This window comes from Erinaceus europaeus, chromosome 15 (assembly GCF_950295315.1).
Source record: "Erinaceus europaeus chromosome 15, mEriEur2.1, whole genome shotgun sequence".
Taxonomy (NCBI): Eukaryota; Metazoa; Chordata; class Mammalia; order Eulipotyphla; family Erinaceidae; genus Erinaceus; species Erinaceus europaeus.
This window is the reverse complement of record NC_080176.1, coordinates 76557517-76583320: the sequence shown is the minus strand read 5'-3', so window position 1 is coordinate 76583320 and position 25804 is coordinate 76557517. Positions and strand designations below refer to the sequence as shown.

Below are 25804 nucleotides of genomic sequence, written 5' to 3'. Positions count from 1 at the left end.
CAATCATGGAGTTGATAACTAAAAAACAAATAAACAAATAAACCTATTTACTTGATTTTGAATTTTAGAGAGGAAGAGAGATGAGAAGGAGACACAGACAGATGAGAGCAAGGAAAAAAATTGTAAAAAGCATAGCACTATTCCATTATCCACAGAGCTCCCCTGGTGCTGTCAGTGGTGCCTCATGTGGTGCCTAGGTTCCAACCCAGACCCTTGAACACGGTAAGGCATGCACTCTACTGGGTGAACTATTTCCTGATTCCAAGAGTTTTTGTTGTTAATGTTATTGTTACAAAAAGAATCAGAATGTGTTCATTCTTTAATCAAGTAACCAGTATGTGTATGTGTATGTGTATGTGCATGCACATGTGTTATTGATCCGTCCAGCCTGACAAGAGATACATTTTTTTATGTTAAAATAGGTCTCATGGGGAGTTCGGCGGTAGCGCAGCGGGTTAAGCGCACGTGGTGCGAAGCGCAAGGACCAGCGTAAGGATCCAGGTTCAAGACCCGGCTCCCCACCTGCAGGAGCGTCACTTCACAGGCAGTGAAGCAGGTCTGCAGGTGTCTATCTTTCTGTCCCCCTCTCTGTCTTCCCCTCTTCTCTCCATTTCTCTCTGTCCTATCGACAATAAAAAAAATTTCAAAAAAAAAGTTTCTGCCTCTTCATTGATAAAGGTTTTTTTTTTTTAAATAGGTCTCATGTAGATTTATTCAATTCTGCTACTAAGTTAGTTACTTTAAAATTTGACTTTTCTGTAAATTAAGAGACTGATAAAAGAAAAGACTGCTAAGCCATTAAATAGCAAGTTACATAGGTTTATCCAAAAGCTAAGACATTATTGTAGATTTTTAAGGAGGCTTAAGCTCATCTTAATTCCTTGGATGGTTCCTAACAGCAGTTCCTTTTCAGACCATTTATAAACAGAATTCAGGTATAGGTCAGAACATGCTCCCAAAGCCAATATTATGTCTCTAGGGTTAATCTGCTTCTGTCATCAGCTGTGCTATAAGTACATGCAGTAGTATGACTTTTTATTATATTTATTTTATTTATTCCCTTTTGTTGCCCTTGTTTTTATTGTTGTAGTTATTATTATTATTATTGTTATTGTTGGATAGGACAGAGAGAAATGGAGAGAGGAGGGGAAGACAGAGAGGGGCAGAGAAAGAAAGACACCTGCAGACCTGCTTCACCGCCTGTGAAGTGACTCCCCTGCAGGTGGGGAGCCGGGGTTCGAACCGGGATCCTTATGCTGGTCCTTGTGCTTTGCGCCACCTGCGCTTAGCCCGCTGCGCTACAGCCCGACTCCCAGCATGACTTTTAATATATACTGCATTTAAAAAATAATTTAAGGTAGCTCAGGTTGAGCTTTTCCAGTATTAGTTTGTGCCTGACTTTTTAAGAGGTTTTTTTTTAGCCTGTTCCTTCAAACTGATTAGTTTAACTTCATTGTGCAAGTCTTTCAAATTAATAGGTCATGATGAAGAATTCATCTCAGGCCAGTAGAGATGAATGTTTATCTCTTTTACCCTTTAAACATAAGTGTTGCCTGAACGATAAACTACATGTTTCAAGTGCTGTTGCATGAATAGCAAAATGTGATGTGTCAGAAAGAGATGATGTAAAGGTGAATATCTTAAAAGTCTTTAGTATTCTTGTATATGTATTTTAAATAATACATTCTAAATATAAGCATGCACTCTGTTAGCACAAGACAGTACTTAGCATTAGGTATGTCTCCTGCATATAAACTATGTCTCATTTACTTGTATGTGCAATCTTTTCATGTTTATCTTGCCTTTTTAATCTTAACTAACCTACTTTACAGAAAGCTTGTCTAATGTATTGTGTGTATTTTTACCACTCCAATGAATTGCATGTACTAATTGTAACTACAGCTATATGTAGTTACATGTTAACATAACTAAATGTTCTCATATATCAGCTCAACCCTTTAAAAATAAGAAATATATCCTTGTTCAAATATAAAATAAAATAAAACAGGTCCTCAAGGGGTTGGGCAGTGCAGTGGTGCACCTGGCTGAGGACACACAGAAAAAGCTGAGTTCAAACTTCCAGTCCCCACCTGCAGAGGGAAGCTTCATGAGTAGTGAAACAGTGCTGCAAGGGTCTCTCTTTCTCTCTGTTTATCTACCTCTCCCTTCTCAATTTATTTCTGTCCTATTACATGAAATAAATATACACACATATATTAAAACATACTTAAAATAGATCCACAAAAATGTAACGTATAAGGCTTGGTCTCCTGCTGCTATAATAAATGATCACAAAATGGGTGGTTTACAAGAACAGAAATGTATTTCCTCCTAGTTCTGGAGTCTGACAATCCAAAATCAATCTCTTGCCTGGTTTTTGGTGGTTGCTTGTGCTCCTTCGCATAGAGTGACTGTCATCCCAGACTGCACCTCTGCTTTCACCTAGTAGTCTTGTCTCTAAACCTCGGTGTCTGTGTTCAAATTTCCCTTTTCTTATGAAGAGGCCAGTCTAGCACGACTATAGTTTGGGGGGAAAAGTGATGCATTGGAATCATGGCATCTAGTATGGACATATTTAGATTATGAAAGTAATTAAGATTAAATGAGGTAATAAATGATTGGGATTCTCAAGAGATAGAATTAGTGTCCTTATAAGAAGGGACATCAGGGAGCTCTTGTCACTTTCTCCACAAAGTGGGGATACAAAGAGAAGGTAAGATTCCTTGCTTGAATCTGACCATGGTAACGTCCTGAACTTAAACTTCTTTTTTTAAAAATTATTTATTCATGTGTTGGATAGAGATAGAAACTAAGATGAAAAGGGGATATAGAGAGATAGAGATAGAGAGAGAGATAGAGAGAGAGAGAAAGGGACACCTGCAGCACTGCTTCACCCTTGTGAAGTTTCTCCCCCTGCAGATAGGGAGTGGGGACTCAGACCCAGATCCTTGTGCATGGTAACATGTATATTCAACCAGGTATGCCACCACTCCACCTTCCTCCCATCTTGGACTTTTAACTTCTAGATCTATGAAGAAATAAATTTCTCTTGTTTAAGCATCCTGTGGCATTTGTTATAGAAAAATGTGAAGGCTAATAATAATAATAATGACTGGATCAAAATTTTGTACTCTATTTACACAATAGAACACAGCAACCAAAAAAGCAATGATCTATACACAATACATGGGTGAATCTCAAAGCAATACTGCAGAGTGATGTAAGTCAAACTCTTTGTACCTTGAGAAAGAATCATTGTGTGATTCTATTTGTATACAGTTCTAGAAAATGTAGACTGATCTATAGCAATAGAAAGTGCATTTGTGATTGGGGATGAGATGTAGGCAGGGATGGGTGAAAGTTATACAAATGGATACCAGAAAACTTTGGGGACTCAAAATGTATGCCTGAGACATACTCACAATGTATGCCTGAGACATGCATACACACAATGACATGCATACTCACAATGTATGCCCGAGACATGCACACTCACAATGGCATGCATACTCAATGTATGCCTGAGACATGCACACTCACAATGACATGCATACTCACAAGGTATGCCTGAGACATGCACACTCACAATGGCATGCATACTCCCAATGTATGCCTGAGACATGTACACTCATAATGTCATGCATATTCATAATGTATGCCTGAGACATGCACACTCACAATGGCATGCATATTCACAATGTATGCCCGAGACATGCACACTCACAATGGCATGCATACTCACAAGGTATGCCTGAGACATGCTAGATATTGGGGACTCAGAATGCCTGAGACATGCCTGAGACATACTCACAATGTATGCCTGAGACATGCATACTCACAATGACATGCATACTCACAATGACATGCATACTCACAATGTATCCCTGAGACATGCATACTCACAATGACATGCATATTCACAATGTACGCCTGAGACATGCCAGATATTGAGGACTCACAATGTATGCCTGAGACATGCCAGTTTTTTAAAATGAAATTCTCATTTACTTCTGAAAGCACTGGGTGGTAGGAATAAAAATAAATTATTGAGAAGAGTAATATGTTTGTAAGATAATAATGTATTCTATAAAAAGAGGGAAGAATTTAAGGGAGATTTGAGATAAGGAATGGACTCAAACATGATTCCTGGAGTAGAAAGGGAAGGAAAAAGGAAAGGGATATTAGCAGATTGAAGTTCCAACACTGAGCACACTATTTCTTCTGACAATGTGGGTCTGAGAGGTTGAGCCTCATTGAAATTGAGTCCAGTATTCCCTCTTTCCTCTTTATTATGGGGAGGCTTGTGACTATGGAAGAAATAATTTCTGAAGTCATATGAGGAGATTCAGTTTCTATCTGGTTCTCTTTTATGTTTACTCTTGGAACCCAACCTTCATAAGGAAGCCTACAACAGGAAGTCTTTCTGACAATACTATTTGATATCTCAGTTAATATCCAGCATATCAATCTGTATATGAATATATGACTATATGACTGAATATATGACTGAAAAAGTCTTTGGATGAGTTGGATTCTAGTCCTGAAGTCACCCCAACCTTTGAGTCTCCCAGTGAAGTTCCTGACATGATGCAGTAGATAGGATGTATCACTGATTGTCCTTTCTGACCTACTGAATCTAAGAGCACAACAAAATTGGTTGTCCTTTTCTTCCACTAGGTTTGGGATGTCTTTTTATGAAGTGATGGGAATGGGAACTAAACAGGAGAAGGGAGGAAGGGGAAAAGATGCACATAATATAAATGCTAGGGCACAGCCTTCTGGTAATATTAGAGAAAATTCTGTGTTAGTTTTAGTAGTTTGAGAGTGGATACTCTCAGACCAGTGGTCAAAGATGTAATGGGATGGACTAAAGTTGGCCACAAGAGCTAAGTCATTTGAGTGGAAGAGATACTTTATCATTAACCATGTGGAAATATTTACAAATTCTAGAATGTAACCAAATAAATGGAGTAGTCTTTCCAGCTGCTGAGGTTGTTGCTTCTTCTTCCTCTTCCTGCTCCTCCTTCTCTTCCTCATATTTCTCCTTCTTCTTTTGTCCCAGAAAAAAAGTATTAAGAAAAGTTGTGTTTGGGGTTAATATTGTAGCAAATTACACACAATACAAGTTCCAAAGTGCACTAGATAAGTCTAATTATCTAGTTGTCTGAAAAAGAAGATCCCTTGATCAAATGTGTCCACTTCCTATATCTGAACTTGACTCTTAGAATCAAGAGTAAGATTTCCAAATCTTTATATTTATACATAAAAATGCCTTTCAAGTCCTTGATTATAAAAGTGACAAAAGGTACTGAGAATAAGTCCAATAAGAACTACTTGCAAAATTGATTCTATGTTCACATGGCCCCAGCACTATGGAATATATACTGTGAATCCTGGCATCAATCTTCTCAGTTTATGAAATCCTTAGTCAGTGTGTTCACAATGATTTTTGACTTGTTTGAAGGTATTGCTTTTGGTATTTATAAGATCTTTTTTGCACCATGCTACCTGCCTTGTTGGGATATTTTGCTTGACTCAAAAAATGAATTGCTATCCCTCTTTAGCTTTGCTTCTATGTTCTCATTCAGAAGATGGTTTCAGACAATCCTATAGATGCTCCTATTTCCTTCCAGTACGTAAACTATAGGTTAATCACTTTCCCTGTTGACAAAGCAACTGTTGAATGATTTTAGAGCTCTTTTGCTTAACCTACTCACCAAATATTCTGTTTGATGAGGAGAATAATTTCTTTCCAGAAAGACCAGCATTTGGTAAACTGTGACTGCAGAAAAAGGAATTTGAAAGTTCACTTGGAGGGGAGAGTCTCTTTCAACTTAAGAGTGTGAGCTAAAATGAATCGTCTATTCTGTGTTTCTCACACATTTCCTGTATCACACCATTAACCATCCTCTGGGGGACCAGAAACTCCAGGAGTTGGTTCAATCACTTCACACTTAGTATCATGGGGACCACATTTGCAGTATGTGGGGCATGATAACTTGCCCTTATTAGGTTAACAATTGTTCCTAGTTTTAGCACACACAACATAAAGTGGAACAGCCACAAACTCAACCTCAGGTCCTGAGACTAGAAGAAGAATGACAGAAGGGTTAATTTGGCGAGTCACATAATTTGGCAAGTTGGTCTGTTGCAGCACCAACTTAGGACTTGACTTTATGTCTTTTTCATTTGCTTTGCTAAGTTTATTTGTGTCTATGTCATATTCACATCCTCACAGAGGATGTGTCAGAGCTACCTTTCATGGGAAGACAAAAAGGTTTACTGAAGGTTGAAGATGAGAATTAGCCTGTTAGTTTACTACAAAATAAGCCATAAAACACACCCTTACTGTCCCCTGGCCTTTGTCGGCTTTCTCCTACATTTCTACTAAACTGTTCTTGGCACTGAAATAAGATTTACAGAACTACTCTGTTGATGCAGTAGGCTACAAAGCAAATAGGCTGATGGGCTTATCTTCAAATATTTGGGAGCAAGGGATTATACACCAGAGATGTATAATCAGCAACACAAGCATCACCTGTTAACTTGTTCCACATGAACTGTCCCAGCTGTCCCAAATGAACTGCGTTAGAAGCTCTGGCCAATAAGTTGTCCTTTACTAAGGATTCCACATCTGAAAATCAATCACTGCTCTTGCCGAGATACTCAGCAAACTATTTTGCTCACAATTTGTTCTCAGTTGTAAAGACATTTGTGACTTAGGTGGGTGCTGGGACCGGTGAGCAGACATGTACCACAAAAAGATGGGATGCTGCACCTATGTGTCAACAAGTGTCCTGTAATCATGATTGCTTCAGTAAAATGATCTAAAAAAAAAAAAGTGAAGTAGAAAAAAAAGAAAGAGCTACTTGCGTAAAATATCCTCTAGTAGTAAGAGGTCAAAGAAAGACATGTCTTCCACCATGTACCCACTAAGCACTTAAAAAGAGCACCAGCAAAATGCAAAGGGCTGTGTTAACTGCCACGGGGGGAGGGTGGGAGAAGGACGGACCATCCTTCCTCTTTGACTTGACCCACTGTTGGATTGTACTCACTTGGTAGGTATTTGTACATAAACATTTAAAATTTTCAAATATTTATTTATTTATTTTACTGCCACTAGTTATTGCTGGAGTTTGGTAAGCTTGTACAATGAATCCACTGCTCCAGGTGGTAATTTTTTTTCCTTTTTAAAAGATTATGATAGAGACAGAGAGAGAGATAGGGAGAGATAGGGGGTGAAAGAGGGAAAGAGAAAGAGTCTGCAACAATGGTACATGAATCATAGGTGGGGACTGGGGGTCAAACTCGGGTCCTGGCACATTGTAACTTGTGCACATTGCCAGCTACACCACCACCCACTCTACCCCTGTTCTATTGGCAAATATATTTAATTTGCCAATAGAACAAAGCCGAAGGTACCACAGACCTCCTTGGTGGCTGTGCACAATATCCTCTCCCCAAAATGAAAAAAATAACAAAGAGGCTAAATTCACCATTATATCATTGATGTTAACAAACCATGTTTTGTTCTAATCAGAGATGGGACAATGAAGAACATTCATGAAAAGCTTAACAGCTGGGGCCATACAGTTCAGCTGGTCTGTGACTGAAACAGTCCATACAACTTCATACTCTGTCATTGTCTCTGACTTATGAATTTGGGTCAAGAACCGAAGACCAGATCTGGATCAAAAAGCCATCTCTTCCCCTGCCCAGCAATTAAACAAATGTGCAATGGACTTTCCCTTCTATTCAACTTTTATTAAAAGAAGTGCTAAGGTACTGAGATGTAGTACATCATATTTATTACCAAAATTATTAACAAATATACAAAACTTATACATGTAATTTTCTTACATCCATTTATTCTCTATAATACTGGTTTTTTTTTTGTTGTTGTTCAAGTAGGTTATCTACAGTATGTAAACATCCCTTGGATTGACCTCACACAGATTAGGAAAGCCCTCTAACCCATGCTTATATCAGATATTTCTTTTTATTTGGCTTTCAATTGTAGCATCTAATCTTCACATTTGGCACGTGGAAGAGACATCTACAGTGCAAAAGAGGCAGATTTTTTTTCTTCTGGTTTCCTTCTGATTTTTTTTTTTTTGTAGGGGCACAGTTAAGAGCTGAGAGAGCAAGAACACTCTTACCAGATGGAGACAGGTGCATTGCAAATTCAAGGACTCCTGGTTCAGCCATTCAACTTGAGTGCAAAGTCAATGCTTCTTCTTTCTCCCACCCCCACCCCCCACCCTTTACACATGCGAGGCCCATAAAGCCTGAACCTTGTCTCAGAAGGGGTTAAAAGGAAATTCTCAGAACCTGTAGGTTAACTTCACCGAGAAGCAATATTTCCAGAGCTCTTTTGTGTGGTTTGGGTGGCTGTGACAGAGGGCCTGCCAGACGCTCACCTTGTAATATGGGTCTTCCTCAGGATGTCCCCCTGCCCCAGCCCTGCCACCACCATCTGAATCTCAGTGTGATGGAGATGCTGGGGGCAACACACAAGCCCCTCCCCCCTAAATCACTGGTGCCAGCAGGACCTGGAGGGAAGAGCCCTGACCTCCGGGTCACAATAAAGTTTGCTTTGCCTTGAAAAAAAAATTCATAAGCCAGCAAAAACAAAACAAAACAAAAACAAAAACCCCTATTAAATGGAGAAGAAAGTAAGATTGGGGTGGGGGTGGGGTGCTGGGGAAAAAGTGTATGTGTGTGTGTGGGGGGGGGATGGGGAGGTTGAAGGAGAACCCCAAAATGAGAGTAGAACTTTCTGCTTTCAATGTCCGACTCTGTATTTGAAATCACAACCTGTGATGGATAAGAGGCCCTGGTGGCAGGCCAGGAAAAGCCAAGCTAGCTATATTCAACATTGACCAAGGCTTTGGAAAGTCTGATCAATGATGACAAAAATAAAATAAAATAAAATAAAATAAAATAAAATAAAATAAAATAAAATAAAATAAAATAGCAGATTGGAGATTCCAACTCCTCCCCTTCTTCCTGTGTTCGCTCTTGATGACTTAATGGAACCAAGTAAAGCTGATCCAGGGAGCGCTCCGCGTGCCCACCGCCCGTTCTGTCCCGCGTGCTCCTGCGCCTCGAAGGCGAAGCCGGCCCAGCGGACCCGCTGGGATTGGCCGTGCGCCCGCCTCCCGGCTTCCGTCACCAGAGCGGCACTGGCCCCTCCGCCGCTCCGTAGAGCTCGGCCAGTTTCCGGAAGCGGGGCCCCCAGTCCGTCAGGAAGTCGAAGCTCTGCTCCGAGTCCGAAGTGGCTGACTGCAGGGAGCTGAGCGAGCCGGCCACCGAGCCGTCACCTTCGAACATGTAGGTCTGCAGGGAGTCGAAGGGCGGCGCCCACAGGTCCATGTCGGCCTCGTAGAGCTTGGCCAGCACGTAGCTGTGGACCGTGCTGGCGACGGCGCACGTCTGAGGCACGTAGCGGGACAGACTCTCGATCTCGGGCAGCATGTCCTGCCGCGTCTTGGGGGCGGCGCCCGCCTGCGCCTCGCGAGGGTTCCACAGGGCCGCGATGTCGAAGGCCTCGGTGTCCTCCTCGCCGCCGCCCTCGTCGTCGTAGCGCACGATGTTCTCGTGGATGTTCTCATCGTTGTCGATGACGTAGGGCTGCTTCCGGTGCCGCCGCAGGGACAGGATGAGCAGCACCAGCACTGCGGGCACAGGGGACCGACAGGGGGTCAGCGCCCCGCCCCGCCCTGCCAGGCCCTCGGCCCCCACCCCGGACCCCGACCCCCGACCCCAACCCCGACCCCGGACCCTCGACCCCCCGACCCCCGACCGCGACCCCAGACCCCAACCCCCGACCCGGGACCTGACCCCGACCCCCAACCCCCCGACCCGCCGACCCCCGCCTCCGACCCCCGACCCCTGACCCCGACCCCCGACCAAGTTTAAATCTACACATGCTGAACGCCACACACTGGAGAGTCGGGAAGCAGAAAGGGTGACCCATGGAGACGGTTGAAGATCATTTAGGGAAAGCAGTGACCCAACCTCAGTATTTGTTAGCTAGAGACAGAGGCGGAGCGAGGAGAGGAGAGAGAGCGAGAGAGAGAGAGAGAGAGCGAGAGAGCGAGCGGATGAAGATGAGTTGGCAGCACCACAGCTTCCTGCAGTGTGGTGGAAGCCTGGCTCCAGCCTGGCAAAGCCGGACACTCACTCAGCAAGTGGGCGGTTCCACCTGGCACTTCGTTCATCGCCGCCAGGGTTAGCCGAGTGCTTACGTCACTTCCGGCAGACATGCCCATTGCCCCTCCCCCCATCTCTATCTCTGTGTCTATATCTACATACTTTTAGGTTGTTTCTTTTTAAAAGTCTCATTAGCGAGTTAACGTTGATTTACAAAATTTTCAGCTGACGGGTATAATTCCACACATTGCCATCACCAGAGTTCTGTGTTTGCATTTCTCTCCAGAAACTGCAGTAGTTCTCCCCAAGGTCACAGATAGGGGTTGACTATTGTTTCTGGTTTTTTTCCCCACATTTCCGCCCCACCCCCCATGGTCCTGCTTTCTCTACCTTTCAGAGTCACACACACTACCTCCAAGTGTCCTTCTTCTCCCGCCCCTCTCCCACGTTCTCTGGGTGAATGGTGAGGTCAGAGACAGCCACTGAATGTTGTAGATGTTCGTTCACTTTTTGGATCAGAGCTCTGGCTGTTGGTGCCAGGGGTGGACTTTGGGACTGCTGGCATGCATACCCTGTGTGCTATTTCCCTGCCCAGCACTGGAATATGTTAAATCACAGGGTTTTCCTCATCCTCTCTCATTCTGCCTTCTCAAAGGGAGCATGTTTGCAAGTAAAATTATACAGTTTTTTTCTTTTTTTCTCAGATGTAGCTTATATAGTGCCATTACATCAGCTGGCTACTTTGAAATTGTATATATTCACAGCCCGGTGGGTTCACACAGGGACATGGTGGACATAGCCTGCCACCCAATACAGAATCCCATTAAAGCACATCTCTCTCCAGTGAGCGGGCCAGGGAGTGTGAATCAAGGATCAGATGACATCTTCTGGGATTATAAACACAAAATATATTTCTCTCTTTGTAATGTGAACATTTAATTTTGTAGATGAAATCCTGCTTTCTGCGGTTAGCAGTATCTTGGTAGGATTCTGTTTAGTAAATATGTGGCATATTAATGCTTATAGGCCTATGTACTATATACTAAATATGACCCAGACTCTTAGTGTTTTCTATACCTCCTCCAGAATTAAGAGAACATACGGCGGCGAATGCTGTTGTTTAACAAATATGGATTTGAATTCCTTAAGAAAAGTCTTTTGTGGGGGTGGGGCTACTTTGTAGATCCAGTGGTGTTTATGGGAGGGAGCAGAGACACTTCACTTGGTTCCTTTTGTTGTCAAAGAAACGCCCCACTGTTCCATAGATAAAATGGTATATCCCACCAAATACATTTTCCCCCTTCAGGTGTGCTCACCGAGGTTTAAAGGAGAGATAAGAGATAATCCCATTGAACTGTTTATCTGTGACTGAAAGCATATTCCGGGAAGTGTGTAAAAGTTTTAAATGTGGCACTCAATTGATTTTTTTTTTCTGGTGTGCTTTGTTACAGCTGATGAACAGTGACAGTTTGAGACTACTGAAAAATAAGGCCCCAGTTTATGCAAGAAGAAAGTAAATGGAGAACAGCCATATGCTCAGTAAGATTATAGAATTACTTAAAAAATTTGATAGTTTTAAAATATGAATGTAGAGTATGCTCTTTGTAAATTAGAATCAGTGGTACTTATACTTAGTATTATTCAAGTAATTGGCTGGACAAAATGCAGGGGAATGGCTATACACTTGTGAACATTGTCTCTGCTTGCAGCAGTGTGACTCATGGACTTATAAGGCCATGCCATTGCAGAGAAATGGACTGGTAGGTCTCTGAGGAAGTGGAATGGGGCTTGAAAGGGGCATTATGCAGAAAGGAGGAATGAGATTTTATACAAGGGGCCCCTGATTGTGAGATTCATTGGTTAGTAAACTCAGTTGTTTAGGTTCTGTGCTAGCAGTGGGGAAATAACATTATACATGATGTGATTTTTTTTTTTTTTTTTTTGCTCTTACAAGCTTGCAGTCTTAACAGATTTTTCTAGTAGTGATGATTAATGCAAGTCAGTCAGCAGTGAGGGCTATCAGATGGTTAGTATTGAGAACAAGATGCTGACTTGGAGACAACACCTGGTGTGAGCTCCAGAAAGAAGCAGCTTACAACCTGAGATTCCCTGGAGAGGCCACCAGGTTCCAGATGCCAGCATGATGCCAACCGGACTTCCCTGGGCAGACAACCCCACCAATGTGTCCTGGAGCCCCACTTTTCCAGAGCTCCACCCCACTAGGGAAAGAGAGAGACAGGCTGGGATTATGGATTGACCTGTCAATGCCCATGTTCATCTCTGGCATTATGCTATTCCACTGCAGAATACTGTGCTCCAGTATGGTTCCGTATCCCCCATGTCCACTTGGTCGATTCCAAATTATATTCCTCCATGAGGATAATTTCTGGAACCATCCGTTCCACCCCGGTTCCATGGCTGCCAGTTCTTAGCAACATCGCCCCGCCAGATATTCATCGGGATGCGGCATCATCTAAGTTCATTTCCCACGTCTACGCTCGACCGGACCTGCCAATATACGCGGATATCTTCGCCCATCCTGTCCAACGCTTGACGTCTCGTCACCCAATCTGGTCCCCTACGCCTACACTGAACTTCTCTGTTCCAGACTCTTGGAAACAGAGTTGGCAGTCAGTTGAGGTAAAGAACAAACACCTCATCACAGACCCCTGTGAGCGTCAACCCGGCTTTGACCTAGCACGTTATGATTGGGCCCTCCTCAATGGCTATGGAACAGGCCATGGCTGGTGCGCCGCTATGTTCCATCGCTGGGGAGCCAGAGACGACCTGAACTGCCCCTGCGGCTACAGACAGACTATGACCCACATAGTCAACGACTGCCACCTCTCCAGATTCAAAGGAGGTCTCAAAACTATACATCAAGCTCAACCTGACGCTGTTAACTGGCAAAAAGGGCAAACGCTAGAAGAAGAAGAAGCGGGGAAGCAACTACAGAAGCCAGACCTTCCACCTTGTGCACCCCATATGGACCCTGGGTCTGAACCCCCAGAGGGATAAAGAATAGGAAAGCTGTCAGGGTAGGGGATGGTATACGGAGTTCTGCTGGTGGGAATTGTGTGGAGTTTTGCCCCTCTTATCCTATGGTTTTTGCTAGTGTTTCCTTCTTATAAATAAAAGTAATAAAAAAAAGAAGTATTGAGAAGAGAATATGGAGACAGACCGGGTAGTTCTTTCTAGAGGACTGGGAAAGCCACCGCACAGGCAATGCTGGAGTGCCATGTGTGTTCCATTAGAAAATCCTAGGAGAAAAAGCTAGAGAAGCTTTTAAACATCTGATGAAAAACTTTTTGATAGTGATAGAGTTGGATAGTTAATAGAAATGGCTTAGCTCTTAAAAAAATTAAGTAAAAATTTCTGGGAGCTGGGTGGTAGCACAGCGTTAAGGTTAAGCGCAGGTGGCGCAAAGCACAAGGATCGGCATAAGGATCCCGGTTCCAGCCCCCGGCTCCCCACCTTCAGGGGAGTCGCTTCACAAGCGGTGAAGCAGGTCTGCAAGTGCCTTTCTCTGCCCCTCTCTGTCTTCCCCGCCTCTCTCCATTTCTCTCTCTCCTGTCCAACAATGACAATATCAACAACAAGAAAACAACAAGGGTAAAAAAAAGGGAATAAATAAATAAATATTAAAAAAAATTGCTTTATGTCTTTTTTTAAGGCAACCTGCTTTAATTAACAAGCATGGCACAATTCCATGGAAAAGATTATTTTGCATAAAATAATTTTTATTTAACTGAAAGGATTCTCTGACAGAAGAGAATCAGTTATAAGAATTTTTTTCTTTTCTATTCTTTCCTTTTTTTCTTTTCTATTCTTTCTTTCCTTTTTTTCTTTTTTTTTTTATTGCCACAAGGGGTATTACTCAGACTCAGTGCCTGCAATACAGGTCCACTGCTCCCTGTGTCCATTTTCTTTTTTTTGCCCCCCTTTCTATTTTATTTGATAGGATGGAGATATCGAGAGGGAATGATAGGGCTGGAAAGATTGACACATGCATACCTGCTTCATTGCTCGTGAAGCGTTTCTACCTGTAGATGGGGGAGTGGGGGTGTGAACCTAGGTCCTTGTGCCTGGTAATATGTATGTTAAATGATTGAACCACTGCCCAGCCCCTAAGAATGTTTATTCTGGTTTTTTTCTTTTTGGTTTAATTTAATGCTGGAACTACATTCCTTCAGGTAGACTTTTTTTTTTTTTTTTCAGACGGAAAGGAAGAAGCTGAGACAGAAATAGCAGGGCAAAGATACCACAGTATGGAAGCTTCCTCCAGTAAGGTTAGGAATAGGACTGGGTTGTACGCCTGACAAAGCAAGCATGCTATCCAAGTGACCTGTTTTGCTGGCCCCTGCAATTTACTTATTTATTTCTCTTTTAGGTTGTGTAGATACAATACATAGGGTCTGTAAGATTTTCTAGGAACAAGATGCATATTTTAGGGATGAAATACAAGTCTTCATAGTCAGATGTTCACAAAATAGATATTTTTTGACAAATCAACTGTAACTCAAATACTAGAATTTAATGAATTATCATTAGTGTAGGATATCATGTAACTATAGGTGCATGTAACTAGAAGAATGCTTATGACTTTGAAGGTTTTATGGTAGCTCTACCCAGTTTATTTCTTGAGAACTGTCTGTTTTGTGCAATCCAGAAGACAGCACATGACAGCACAAAAGAAATGATCATTTGCACATCACTTCTAATAAAAGACTTTCTTTACGCTGGACTCTTTAAATCAGTCTGTCAGTCTTTGTGTAACAATGACTATCTGCTTTTTGTGGGCCAGAGTGAACTTGTGACTCAGTCATCTTCCAAAGATAAGTTAGGACAACCAGTCTGGAAATTTCTCCTAGGAACAGGTTTCTTCAAAGTCCTATTACAGGTTATTCTATATACTCAAGGACTCCTAGTGCCACCTTATGGACACTGTGGGAATTGCAGGAGGATTTATTATCACTATTTTGGGGGGTAGGGGGTCAATGAAGACAGGAAAAAGGAACTTTAGCAATTCTTTCTGATCCAGAGACCCAAAGACTTAGAAATAAAGGCTACTTGTTTACACCACTTCTCCCTTCACAGAGGATCTGAACTAAATCATCAAAATTAGATCACATATTTTATCAAAGTTGTTTTTAAGTATATTTCATAGCCCAACCCAGAAATGTAGTCAAGTGTTGATATTTTTACTGTTAGAGACTCCTTTCTTTGCTCTGGCTCAGGCTTTTGATGTAGAGCATGGGACAAGGGGCATATATGGACACCTATATGCCTGTTCTCATTTAATTCCTTAGTGCTTTACTTTTTTTTTTTTTCCCTTGGTACAATTCTAGGATTTTTTTTTTTCTACATTGAATAGTATCACTGTCATTAGGTCAATTTTTCTTTAAGCAAAATACTTTGAATGAATGTGGAGGAAACAATATGTGTATAGGTAATTTCTTGATTTCAAGAGTTGGTTCACTGTTTTGTTCTGCTAATGAAGGTGGAGTTTGAAAGCCACTGCACAGACAGCCTCATGTAAAGGGACCTGGGTGGCTGCCTTGTGGCATGGCTGCAGAGGAGGGAAGGGAGGACTCTCTTCCTGCATAGCCCCACAGTGCTCTGCTGCTAATCCTCCAGCACAGCGTGCTCACCAGCAGAAGCAAAACGACCCTGCATGGCTACTGTTCATTGCTGATTAAATGGCTACAGGCCCTGAGAGGGGCACTGACATTCCAAACAGATTTTTCTTCAGCAGCAGACTATCTTCCATAGAGGGATGACCACAGCTTATACACGAGCTGACTCCTTTCAGCTCGCTTCTCAAAGGTCTCTATCAGTGCATCCCTTCCCTGACCACCCTATTTAAGATGACATCTACCTCATCTCCTGCTTCCTCAGGACTCACTGTTCCTCTTTTTTTCCTTTTAATTTTAAATAATTTTTTAACAGTCATCTTTATTTATTGGAGAGACAGCTAGAAATCAAAAGGTAAGGGGGAGATAGAGAGGGAGAGACAGAGAGACACCTGTACCCTTGCTTCACCACTCGCAAAGCTTTCCCCCTGCAGTTGGGGACTAGGGGCTTGAACCTGGGTCCTTACGCATTGTAACATGTGCGCTCAACCAGGAGTGCCACCACCTGGTCCCCTGGCCCTCTTTCCATCCCTGTAACAATTACCTCTCTAGAACCCAAGGATGACCGTTTAGGAGAAGGACCACTCTGCCCGGACAAGGGGTGCATGACGCCTGCCTGCATTTCGGTCTCGGCTCTGCTGTTTGTATTTGACTTGGGCCTATCCTTACCCCTTTGTGACTGAGATGCAGCTTATCTGAAATGAAGGGGCTCGAAGTGGTGATCATCAGACCCTGTTCAGAATTGTCACTTTTAGTTCTCTGATGTCAAAAAGAACGTGCTTTTTGGTCAGAAGCTCTGTGAATGCTGGCACGTGTCTGTGTTATTAATTACATACAGCACCTACAGTGCTTGCATGGCCCATAGCTGATGTGTGAAAAAAAAAACAGCTGCTTTGATCTGACCAGACAGGTTATAAATTCCTTGAAGGGTTATCTGATTTACTTACTTTTTCTCAGATTTACTCTAATACCTTTTCTTTTTTAAAATATATTTAATTTATTTTTTTAATGAGAGAAAGGGGGGGACCAGAGCACTGTTCAGCTCTAGTTTATAGTGGTGCTGGGGATTGAACTTGGGACCTCAAGCCTCAGGGATGAAAGACTTTTGCATAATCATTGTGCTGTCTCCCCAGCCCTTCTCTAACCGTCTTTTCAACAAGCACAGTATGGAAAATCAGTTCTGTATAACTTTGGTTGGCAGATAACATAATGATATCTAAGTCAGCTCTTACAGGACCTCGGAGAATAGAAAGGACCCTCTGGCTTACCTAAGAGGACAAAGATACAGGCCAGAATGGCTATGAGAGCACCCCGGCTCAAGCTGACTGGGAGCATGTAGGCCTCGGGGCTGCAGGACAGGACATGGCCATTGTCATCACAGCTGCACACCTGGATGGTCAGCGTGCCAGTGCTGCTTAGTGCCGGCCGCCCGTTGTCTGAGATCAGGATGGGCAGGTAAAAGACGCTCTGTTCCTGCTGCCGGAAGCCAGATCTCCTGGTGAGAATCCTTGCAGTGTTATCTGAAGAAGAGAGGGGTTCCAGGATTGACAAAGAGAAGAAAGAAAACGGGAAGGAAGAAGGAAACGGAAGAGCTGACACATTTATCCATCCCTTGGATTAAGGACAACAAGGGATGGCATATATCTATACATATATGGGAGAGAGAAGCTTGGTACAATGTTCCCTGGAGGTGTTTAACCACAACAGCCTCATGAGGCTCACCTGGATCAGTGTTTGGATTTAGCAATGGAAATTTATGTTTGCTTCCAGGCAACACCCAGAGGCTTAGGAGAAGAAGTACTTGTTGAGAGTGTCTCTTGCCCTGTGCGACACAAAGTGCCTAGGGCAAGCTGTCACACTTCAGGTTTAACTGAAATGTCCCTGCAAAAGCTTGACAGACATGAATAAGCACCGGGACTCCTGGTCTCTCATCCTGCTCGGCAGCTCTCCGAGGCCCCAGGGCTGTGCCATGCCTCCAGGAAAGGGTCACTGAGGAGCCCACGTGGCTTCTTTTTTGCCACTTTGGCTGGACTTCACACCTTTTGCTATTTTCTTTTTATGTCTCTGAAATGCAGGCACCAGCCCCTGTGCTTTTTCAGCAACCTGCTCATCTACCACAAGCTTATTCGAAATCTTCTAATCATCTTGTGTGACCTGCTACCTTCCCGTATTTGGTAGTCTAAGTTTGTGCAGTTAATGTGACCTTGGTAAAAATTTGTTCCTGACCAGTAATATTCATTTTTCATTGTCTTTGCCTGTAAAGGGGATGAGCACAATTATTAGATGTTTTTCTATGAAGCTGATACGTAGATTGAGGTTTATGTTTGCCTAGTGTTATGTTTTGGGATCTTTCAGTATTTAAGTGTACATTTTCAAGTGTCCTCAAGTGGGTTTGAACTATAAATAGGATATATTCTTTGCAAAGCTTAGGCCATTATTAGCAGAGGAAAAGTTTGAGAGACAGGACAGGATGTCTAAGTACGGAGTCTCAGTAGCAGCTATCAGTATGGGATGTCTACTAGATGTACTTAATTTTGTAGAGCAGAGTCTAGAACTGCACCAGAAATTTTGAGAGCCTAGTCAAAGTAAGCATTATTATTATTAATATATTTCTGGTTCTTTCCCCTTTATTGAGTATAAAACTTAGTATAAAACATTTTCCCACCCTCTTGGATTTGTACATGTCTGTATACTTTAAGATGATGATCAAAAAGTTACAGGTGTCACTTCCAGGCAGGAGCACTTAGGAGCTGGTGTGTGGTGTTGAGAGCTCTCTTGCCTTGTGTAGTATTGTGAAAGAACGTTTGAAATGGAGAGCCAAACAGCCTGGGACCGTGAACAACAGATAGAAAATTGTGTGTTACTCAGACCCCTGTCCAGCACTATATGAACAAGAGATTAATTTGCATTGCTTTAGTTCATTGAAGTTTTGGTGCTGTCTGTTTCTGCAGCATATACGCTAGCCTTGTCTAACTAGCGCCAATGAAATGAACATTCTCACATCTTCTTCTCCCTACTTTTTCAGAGGAGCAGCTTTTGTTTATTGAATGATTATATGCCAGCTGTTTACACTTCACGTGTACTATGCTACTTAGTCTTCACCACAGTTAAGATGGTCACAGTTTCACCCCACTACAGTGAGAAAGCTAAGGCCTCCAGAGGTTATAGAATTCATTTCAAGTCACCAGTTCAGTCGCAGAGCTGGAATTTGACCTCTGATCTCCGACACCAAATGTGTGCTCCCTCCATTGCATTCTGTAACCGTTGATTTAGTTAGGGACGATAACTGTTGAGAATTATTCAGCTTATCAGATTCTCTTCCTGCATTGTATAGACCTCATTTTTCTTCTCAGTAAAGAAAGCCAACTGAAGACTATATTCATACACAACCCACCTGCTTTTCTGTTTATCAAATTTAATAGCTAGCTATTACTGTTATTATGCATCATAGTTTTGACTTTTTTTTTGGAAATGAAGTTTTTTTCCAAACATTTTTATTTTCTGGTTTGATTCATGCTAACTCTTGGGGCTTTTAGAAAGTCTGATCAGAGCTGATGAGATAGAAGCATTGGATTTTGCACATCCAATCTTTTTTTTTTTTTTTTAATCTCAAATTTATTTGATCAAGTAAAAAAATCAGAACATTTTCCTGCTGATTCTAGTCCTGGAAGGGGACTGGCATATCAGTCATCTTGGATCCTTTGCTTTCTTTCTTTATCTGTCGAAACAGTAAGGACCTGAGGGATTAGGAACTTCCTTAGCATCTTAGAGGGTTATGATAAGCATAAAAAAAAGTGAGGTAAGGGGAAACACTTTTGAAAATTTAAAGTGTCACCTATATTCATATAATCTGTTTCATAATGCTTTGAGGATTAAAAGTAAGAAATGTTTGACTACAGATAGAGTCCTGTAGTGGTCATAAAAGGATAGCCTGCTTTGGGTGAGGGAGTTTGGGGGACTAACGATCAATCCACAGTATCGATTGTTGATAATTTTTTATGGAGCCTTAGTAAAGGATATTTGTGAGATAAATTGTCATGAGAAGACTGAGCTTCAGAAGACTGATTGTTGCTGTTGAAGATGTGCTGACTTTTGTTTTGGGAAACCTTCCAACAGATGAGCCATTGCTTTTTATAAGCATCATGTTCCAGTGGCTCCTCTTTTAAAGATATTGGCTCAATGAATTGGTGCCCAAAGTCATCTTTAAGAAGTCTGCAACACTTTTCTGTATTGATTCTGACAAATACCAAAGTAAATGGATAGAGTGACATTTAGCTGAAAATCTTTTAAGAAACAGTCTAATGTGTTAGTCCCCCCCCCCGGGGGGTTTCTATTGTAAAACCAATTCTGAGGGGCTAGAACCACTACTTCCCTTTGAAGCAGATAAATGAGATAAGTAGCTAAAAAATAGGCTCAGTGAAGCTATCATATTTGATGTACTACTATTATATGCTGCATTTTCATCCTGAAATTCTTAGTAATTTTATGTTTACATGTAGGGGATTGAAAGGGTGATTTGGAAGAATGCTTACTATTTAGAGGAACAAAGGTTAAATTGTCAAATTTTAATAGCAGGAGAATACTATGTGGGATAGGGTTGATGCTTTTTTCCCCTTTTGTTGCCCTTGTTTTATCATTGTTGTAGCTATTATTGTTGTTATTGAAGTTGTTGTTGGGTAGGACAGAGAGAAATGGAGAGAGGAGGGGGAAGACAGAGAGGGAGAGAGAAAGACACCTGAAGACCTGCTTCACCGTTTGCGAAGCGACCCCCCCTGCAGGTGGGGAGCTGGGGTATGGAACCGGGATCCTTAGGTCCATCCTTAAAGCTTTGTGCCACATGCGCTTAACCAGCTGCGCTACCGCGCAACCTCCAGGTTGATGCTTTTAAGTCTTAAATAGTTGATATTTGAGACCAAATTCAGGTACATCTAATCATGATGTTTTGTTACCCTTTGTTTAGATTCTTTTATAAATGTTTTCTTTATATTTTTATTTATTATTGGATAGAGACAGACAGAAATTGAGAGGGTAGGCAGAGGTAAAGAAGGAGAATGAGAGGTACCTGCAGAACTGCTTCACCACTCGTGAAGGTGGGAACCAGGGGCTTGAACTTGGGTCCTTACTCACTGTAATGTGTGTGCATAACCAGGTGTGTGCCACCACGGGGCCCTTCTTTGTTGATATTCTTATATAGTGACAGTATTGTCAAACTGGAATGAAGGTGAGCTTACCAGGCTGACAGAATGACTCACTTGAGTAGTATATGGCTTTGCGATGTGTATGACCCAAGTTTGAGCCCAGATCGACACTTCAGTGGAGGCTTCAGCTTAATGCTATGCTGGTTGGTGTCTTTCTCCACACATGCATACATACGCACAGCATATGTATACATATACTAACCTAGGTGTGTGTGTGTGTGTGTGTGTGTGTGTGTGTGTGTGTGTGTGTGTGTGAAAAGTCATTTTGGATGGTAAATAAAGTTACTAGAATCTAGAGAAGTGATGGGCTCCCCAAGGTCAGATATCTAGTTTGTGGCAGAGTCAGCAACAGAAGACGTTACTTGACAGGCTTAAATTTTTTTTTTCTACTTGCTCTGATTTCTTTGAAAATCATCTTGTTTGAGATAGAAGACCCTGTTTTTCCCACCTGTGTCCAGTGATGAGTGTCCTGTCTGCCTAGATGATCAGAATGCTTACTGGTGAAGTGGGATCTGGAATTCCATTCCAGCAGAGATATGGTGGGGAGTGTTTTGTTGAATAGAGCATCCCATCTGTGTGTGTCTTTATGAATCCTTCTAAAGTTAGGAAGTTCTTTCACTGCCGGAAACTATTTGTCTTCTCCTAACTGGGTCTTTATTTTCCTTTCTTTCTGGGGGCTTTTTACCATTTTCTGCCTTTGATTCTTGCTTACAAATGTTCCGTCCTGTTCAGTTACTGTTATCCTTCTCAGATTGTTCCCATGGTCGCAGAACAAACAGAGTGACTACTATCTGTGGGAGGCTCATACACTACCTGATGCACAAGGTTCATTTCCTAATGAACTGACTGAAGATTTCAAAATCAGAAGAGGATATTCTTTTCTGTTTTGATACTCTGCAACAACTCTTAAAAGTACACATCAGCAATCACATCGTCCCTGCTATTAAAGAGCATGCGGACTTTGATATTATCTGTACAATTTAGTAGCCAAAGCATTCAGCCTCTATTGTAGAATGAATCCATCACCAACTATCCACCTGATTACCTTGGTTGTCCCTTACTGTGAAGTTGGGGTTGCTGGCTGCCTCGGGAGCCAAGCTGTAGTAGAAGTGCTGACCATTGCGAGGGTCATCTTGGTCCACTGCACTCACTGTCTGGATCAGCTGAAGGAAGAACAGGATCTCAGGTGAGTTGGGACCCAGTGAGAAAGCCTCCAAGCCCATTGAAATCCAGTAGCATTTAACCTCATGAAGAAGTCATCTTGAAAATTAACCTGGAAAGTCTCCCTGCCACCATATAAGTCAAGATTTGTTTTCTAATTAACACTTTTTAAAAAATTTTTTATTAGGAGCATCCCATGGATTCCAGTACAGTTGTTGACATCTGGGTACAATTTCTCATCTCTCAGTGATAGTTTCTTCAGAACACTCTCACCCCTGGCTGAGGCCCATTCCCGCCACCATACACCAGGACTGCAGTCCCACACTTCCCTTCCTTTGGTGCAATTCACCAGACCCGGTCCAAATTTCACCTGTGTTTTCCCTTTCTGGACTTGTTACTTAAAATCCACCTAAAGGTGAGATAGTCTGCTATGTCTGTCTTTCTGGCTTGCCTCACTTAACATGAGTGGTTTGTTTAAAAGTATTAATGTTGATTGAACATTTTATAGACTTTAAAAGTTTTTTTTTTTATTTATTAATGAGAAAGATAGGAGGAGAGAAAGAACCAGGCACACTCTGGTACATGTGTTGCTGGGGACTGAACTCAGGACCTGATGCTTGAGAGTCCAATGCTTTATCTACTGCACCACTTCCCAGACCACTGTTTTATACATTTTAAGATTTCAGGTGTATAATTTCATTCCGATAGGTATGTGTGTACAACTCACTGCATCCACCACCAACATTCCTCTGCCCTTCCTGTCTTGTTTCAGAGATCCACCATCTTTTTCAGAAAGTTTAAAAGGCAGTTTGGTTATTATTTTTTCTGTTAAAGTTTAGTTTCTTTAGTTATATGTGTCCCACATATAAGTGGAACCATCTGGTAGTTGTCTTTCACTTCTTATTTCACTTAGGCTAATCACCTCTAGTTCCATCCATTTTGTGACAAACAAAATATAATCTTTTTTAAATTGCAGTGTAATGTTCGATCGAACACATATGCACACCATAATGCTATCTGTCCAGTCATCTTTTGATGGATAATTAAAATGCTTTTATATTTTGGCAATTGTGAATAGTGCAACTGTGAATCTGGGGTGCTTATATCCTTTCTGATTAGTGTAGTCCTTTGACCTTATGCTCAAGAGTGGTATTACAGGATTGTACATTATTTCCATCTGTATTTGTTTAAAGACTATCAATGCTGTTTTCCATAGGGGGTGTAGCAGTTCGCATTCCCACCAGTAGTACACCAGAGTTCCTTTTTCTTCATGTCTTTTCTTCTTTTAAAAAATACTTATTTATTCCCTTTCATTGTCCATGTTGTTTTATTGTTGTAGTTATTATTAATGTTGTTGTTGTTGGATAGGACAGAGAGAAATGGAGAGAGGAGGGGAAGACAGAGAGCAGGAGAGAAGACACCTGCAGACCTGCTTCACCACCTGTGAAGTCCCCTGCAGGTGGAGAGCCAGGGGCTCGAACTGAAATCCTTAGCCGGTCCTTGCGCTTCATACCACATGCACTTAACCCGCTGCACTGCCACCCGACTCCCCTTCATGTCTTTTCTAACACTTACCATTTCCCTTTTTGTTGAGGTGGGCCATTCTCACAAATGTGTGGTATTACTTTATTGTGGTTTAAATTTGCATTCCTCATGAAAGCAGGATTACATAAATGGGACTACAGCAGTTAAAATGTTGTTATTTAACGATGGTGTAATAGTATGCATAGAAAACCCAAAAGAACTGGTGGAGGTAGACAGCATAATGGTAGGTAGGTAGCAAAGAGACTCATACCTGAGACTTCAAAGTCCCAGGTTCAGTCCCCTGCATTACCAGAAACCAGAGCTGAGCAGGGCTCTGGTAAAATAAATGAATAAATAAAGTAAAATAATAAAAAAAAGAGAATCCAGTAGGAAACTCCTGGAAATTATTAAGCAGTATTGTAAGGTGGCAGACTGAAAAGTCAGCAGACACAAATTAGCGACATTCCTCTACGCAAATAATAAATTAGAAGATGAAATCCTGAAATTAATTCCATAGTAAATCAGCAGTGAAATTTCACTTTATACCTGTGAGAATACCATAATCAGAAAAGATAGACACACTTTGACAGTTGGAGAGTCTGAGAGTGGAACTCTCTTACATTGCTGGGAGGAATGTAAACTGTTCCATCCCATATGAAAACAGTCTGGAGGGTCACTAGAGATAGACCAGAACTAGAGATAGATCAGAACACTAGAGATAGACCTACTGTATGACCTAGAGTTCCTCTCCTGAGGATTTACCCAGGGAAAACAAAAACAGCTACCTGAAAAGACCTATGCACACTGAGGTACATAGTAGTTTGTAATCCCTTGAATTTGGAAGCAACACAGGTGCCTAACGACAGATAAACAGTGAGGAATGTGTGGCACATACATAAAGAGAACCTTCCAGTGGAGACTATTTCTCAGATCACCTTTAATAGAAGGGCTTGATGCCTCAAGTTTGAGTCTACTTGTCGAGAACCACCTACCCACGCTTACTGCCCTTAACTCTTCTCTAGTGGATCATGGAATAGTATAAGGGTTTGGCTGCCTCAGCTGGGGAACATCAGTTCTGGAACTCAGCAGAGTCATCTTAGCTTGTTAGTGGCCACATTGCAGTTGGGTTTCTCCTTTGACCCAGTCCTGTAAAAGCTCTTTGCTCCCATAAATGTGGGCCTCATGGGTCTTCCTTAATAAACAACATATCAGAACTCCATCTCAGAGTATGCCATCCCATGAACCCAACAGGCAACTGGCCACTTTAAACAAGGGGAATAGAATTCCAATTAGAAAGGAAAGTATTAAAGATGAACTTGACCCCGGTTTAGGCTTTTATCAATTTTGTTCACACGTGTGGGCCACCATATTTCCCCTTTCTGCAGGGACAAGTCCTTTGCTGTCCGCTTTGCATGTGGTGCCACGTATGTGAAGACATAAAAACAACATTCTTGTTGAGTATCCATCTATCATTTTTTTGAAAAGTCCTTTTGGACCTGAGGTGGTTGGCTACGGGGCTTTAAAGCACAGACACTGCCTGACCGGGTCCATGTGAGGAGGACCGGCTTGCTTCTGCCCTTAGTTGCCTGGCAGCTCTTAAGTATTTCTCAGCCACACACATGCCGTTTTCTGCTCAGCTGATTTCATTCAGCTGTCAGCCTCTACCCCCCCCCCCCCAGTATCTTGATTGGTTTCTTTATGTGCTTCCTCCTTCATGCCTGTTCTCTAAGAGGAAAGCCTATATGCTGACTTGGCAAATGCAAAGCTGATGACAATATCCAACATGTTGAATATCAGTTCTCTGCAAGCCAGATGGATCTACTGAGCTGCATGCTTCTGAAAGTCTTTAAAACACCCCAGAGCCAAAATCAAAGAGCCAACGATGACAAATGTGACAGAGCTGTGGCTCATGACCTGAACTTTCAGCCATCGCTCAGCTGTCTTTGAAGGACTGTATAATAAGCCATTAAAAGAGGCATTCAGATGGGTGGGGTGTGTTTGAAGAAAGGGGGTTGAAAGGCTGTCACTCAGAATGCAACTTTTCCCATTCTGAAGCTCTTTTTAAGATAGGAACTATTTCATTTTTGTGGGAGTAGAGGTTTTAGTTTATCTGTTTATTTATAGTATATATTG

General features: G+C 42.0%; 2 protein-coding genes across 3 annotated transcripts in view; one reads left to right on the top strand and one right to left on the bottom strand.

The window, feature by feature from the left end:
- The window catches only part of RNF152 (ring finger protein 152), a 393455-nt gene extending 382428 nt beyond the window's left edge, over positions 1–11027 (top strand). The window contains exon 3 of the transcript XR_009545096.1: positions 11012–11027. The gene's annotated coding sequence lies outside the window, so the exon portion shown is untranslated. The remainder of the gene's footprint in view (positions 1–11011) is intronic.
- Positions 7792–25804, bottom strand: part of CDH20 (cadherin 20) — a 245403-nt gene continuing 227390 nt past the window's right edge. The window contains exons 10-12 of one of the 2 annotated variants that reach the window (XM_060173964.1): positions 22032–22149; positions 17057–17308; positions 7792–9677 (exon numbers count right to left, since the gene is read on the bottom strand). In XM_060173964.1, the coding sequence (XP_060029947.1) occupies positions 9172–9677; positions 17057–17308; positions 22032–22149 (876 nt within the window). In that variant the 3' untranslated portion in view covers positions 7792–9171. The remainder of the gene's footprint in view (positions 9678–17056; positions 17309–22031; positions 22150–25804) is intronic. The other variant, XM_060173965.1, reaches the window with a different exon arrangement.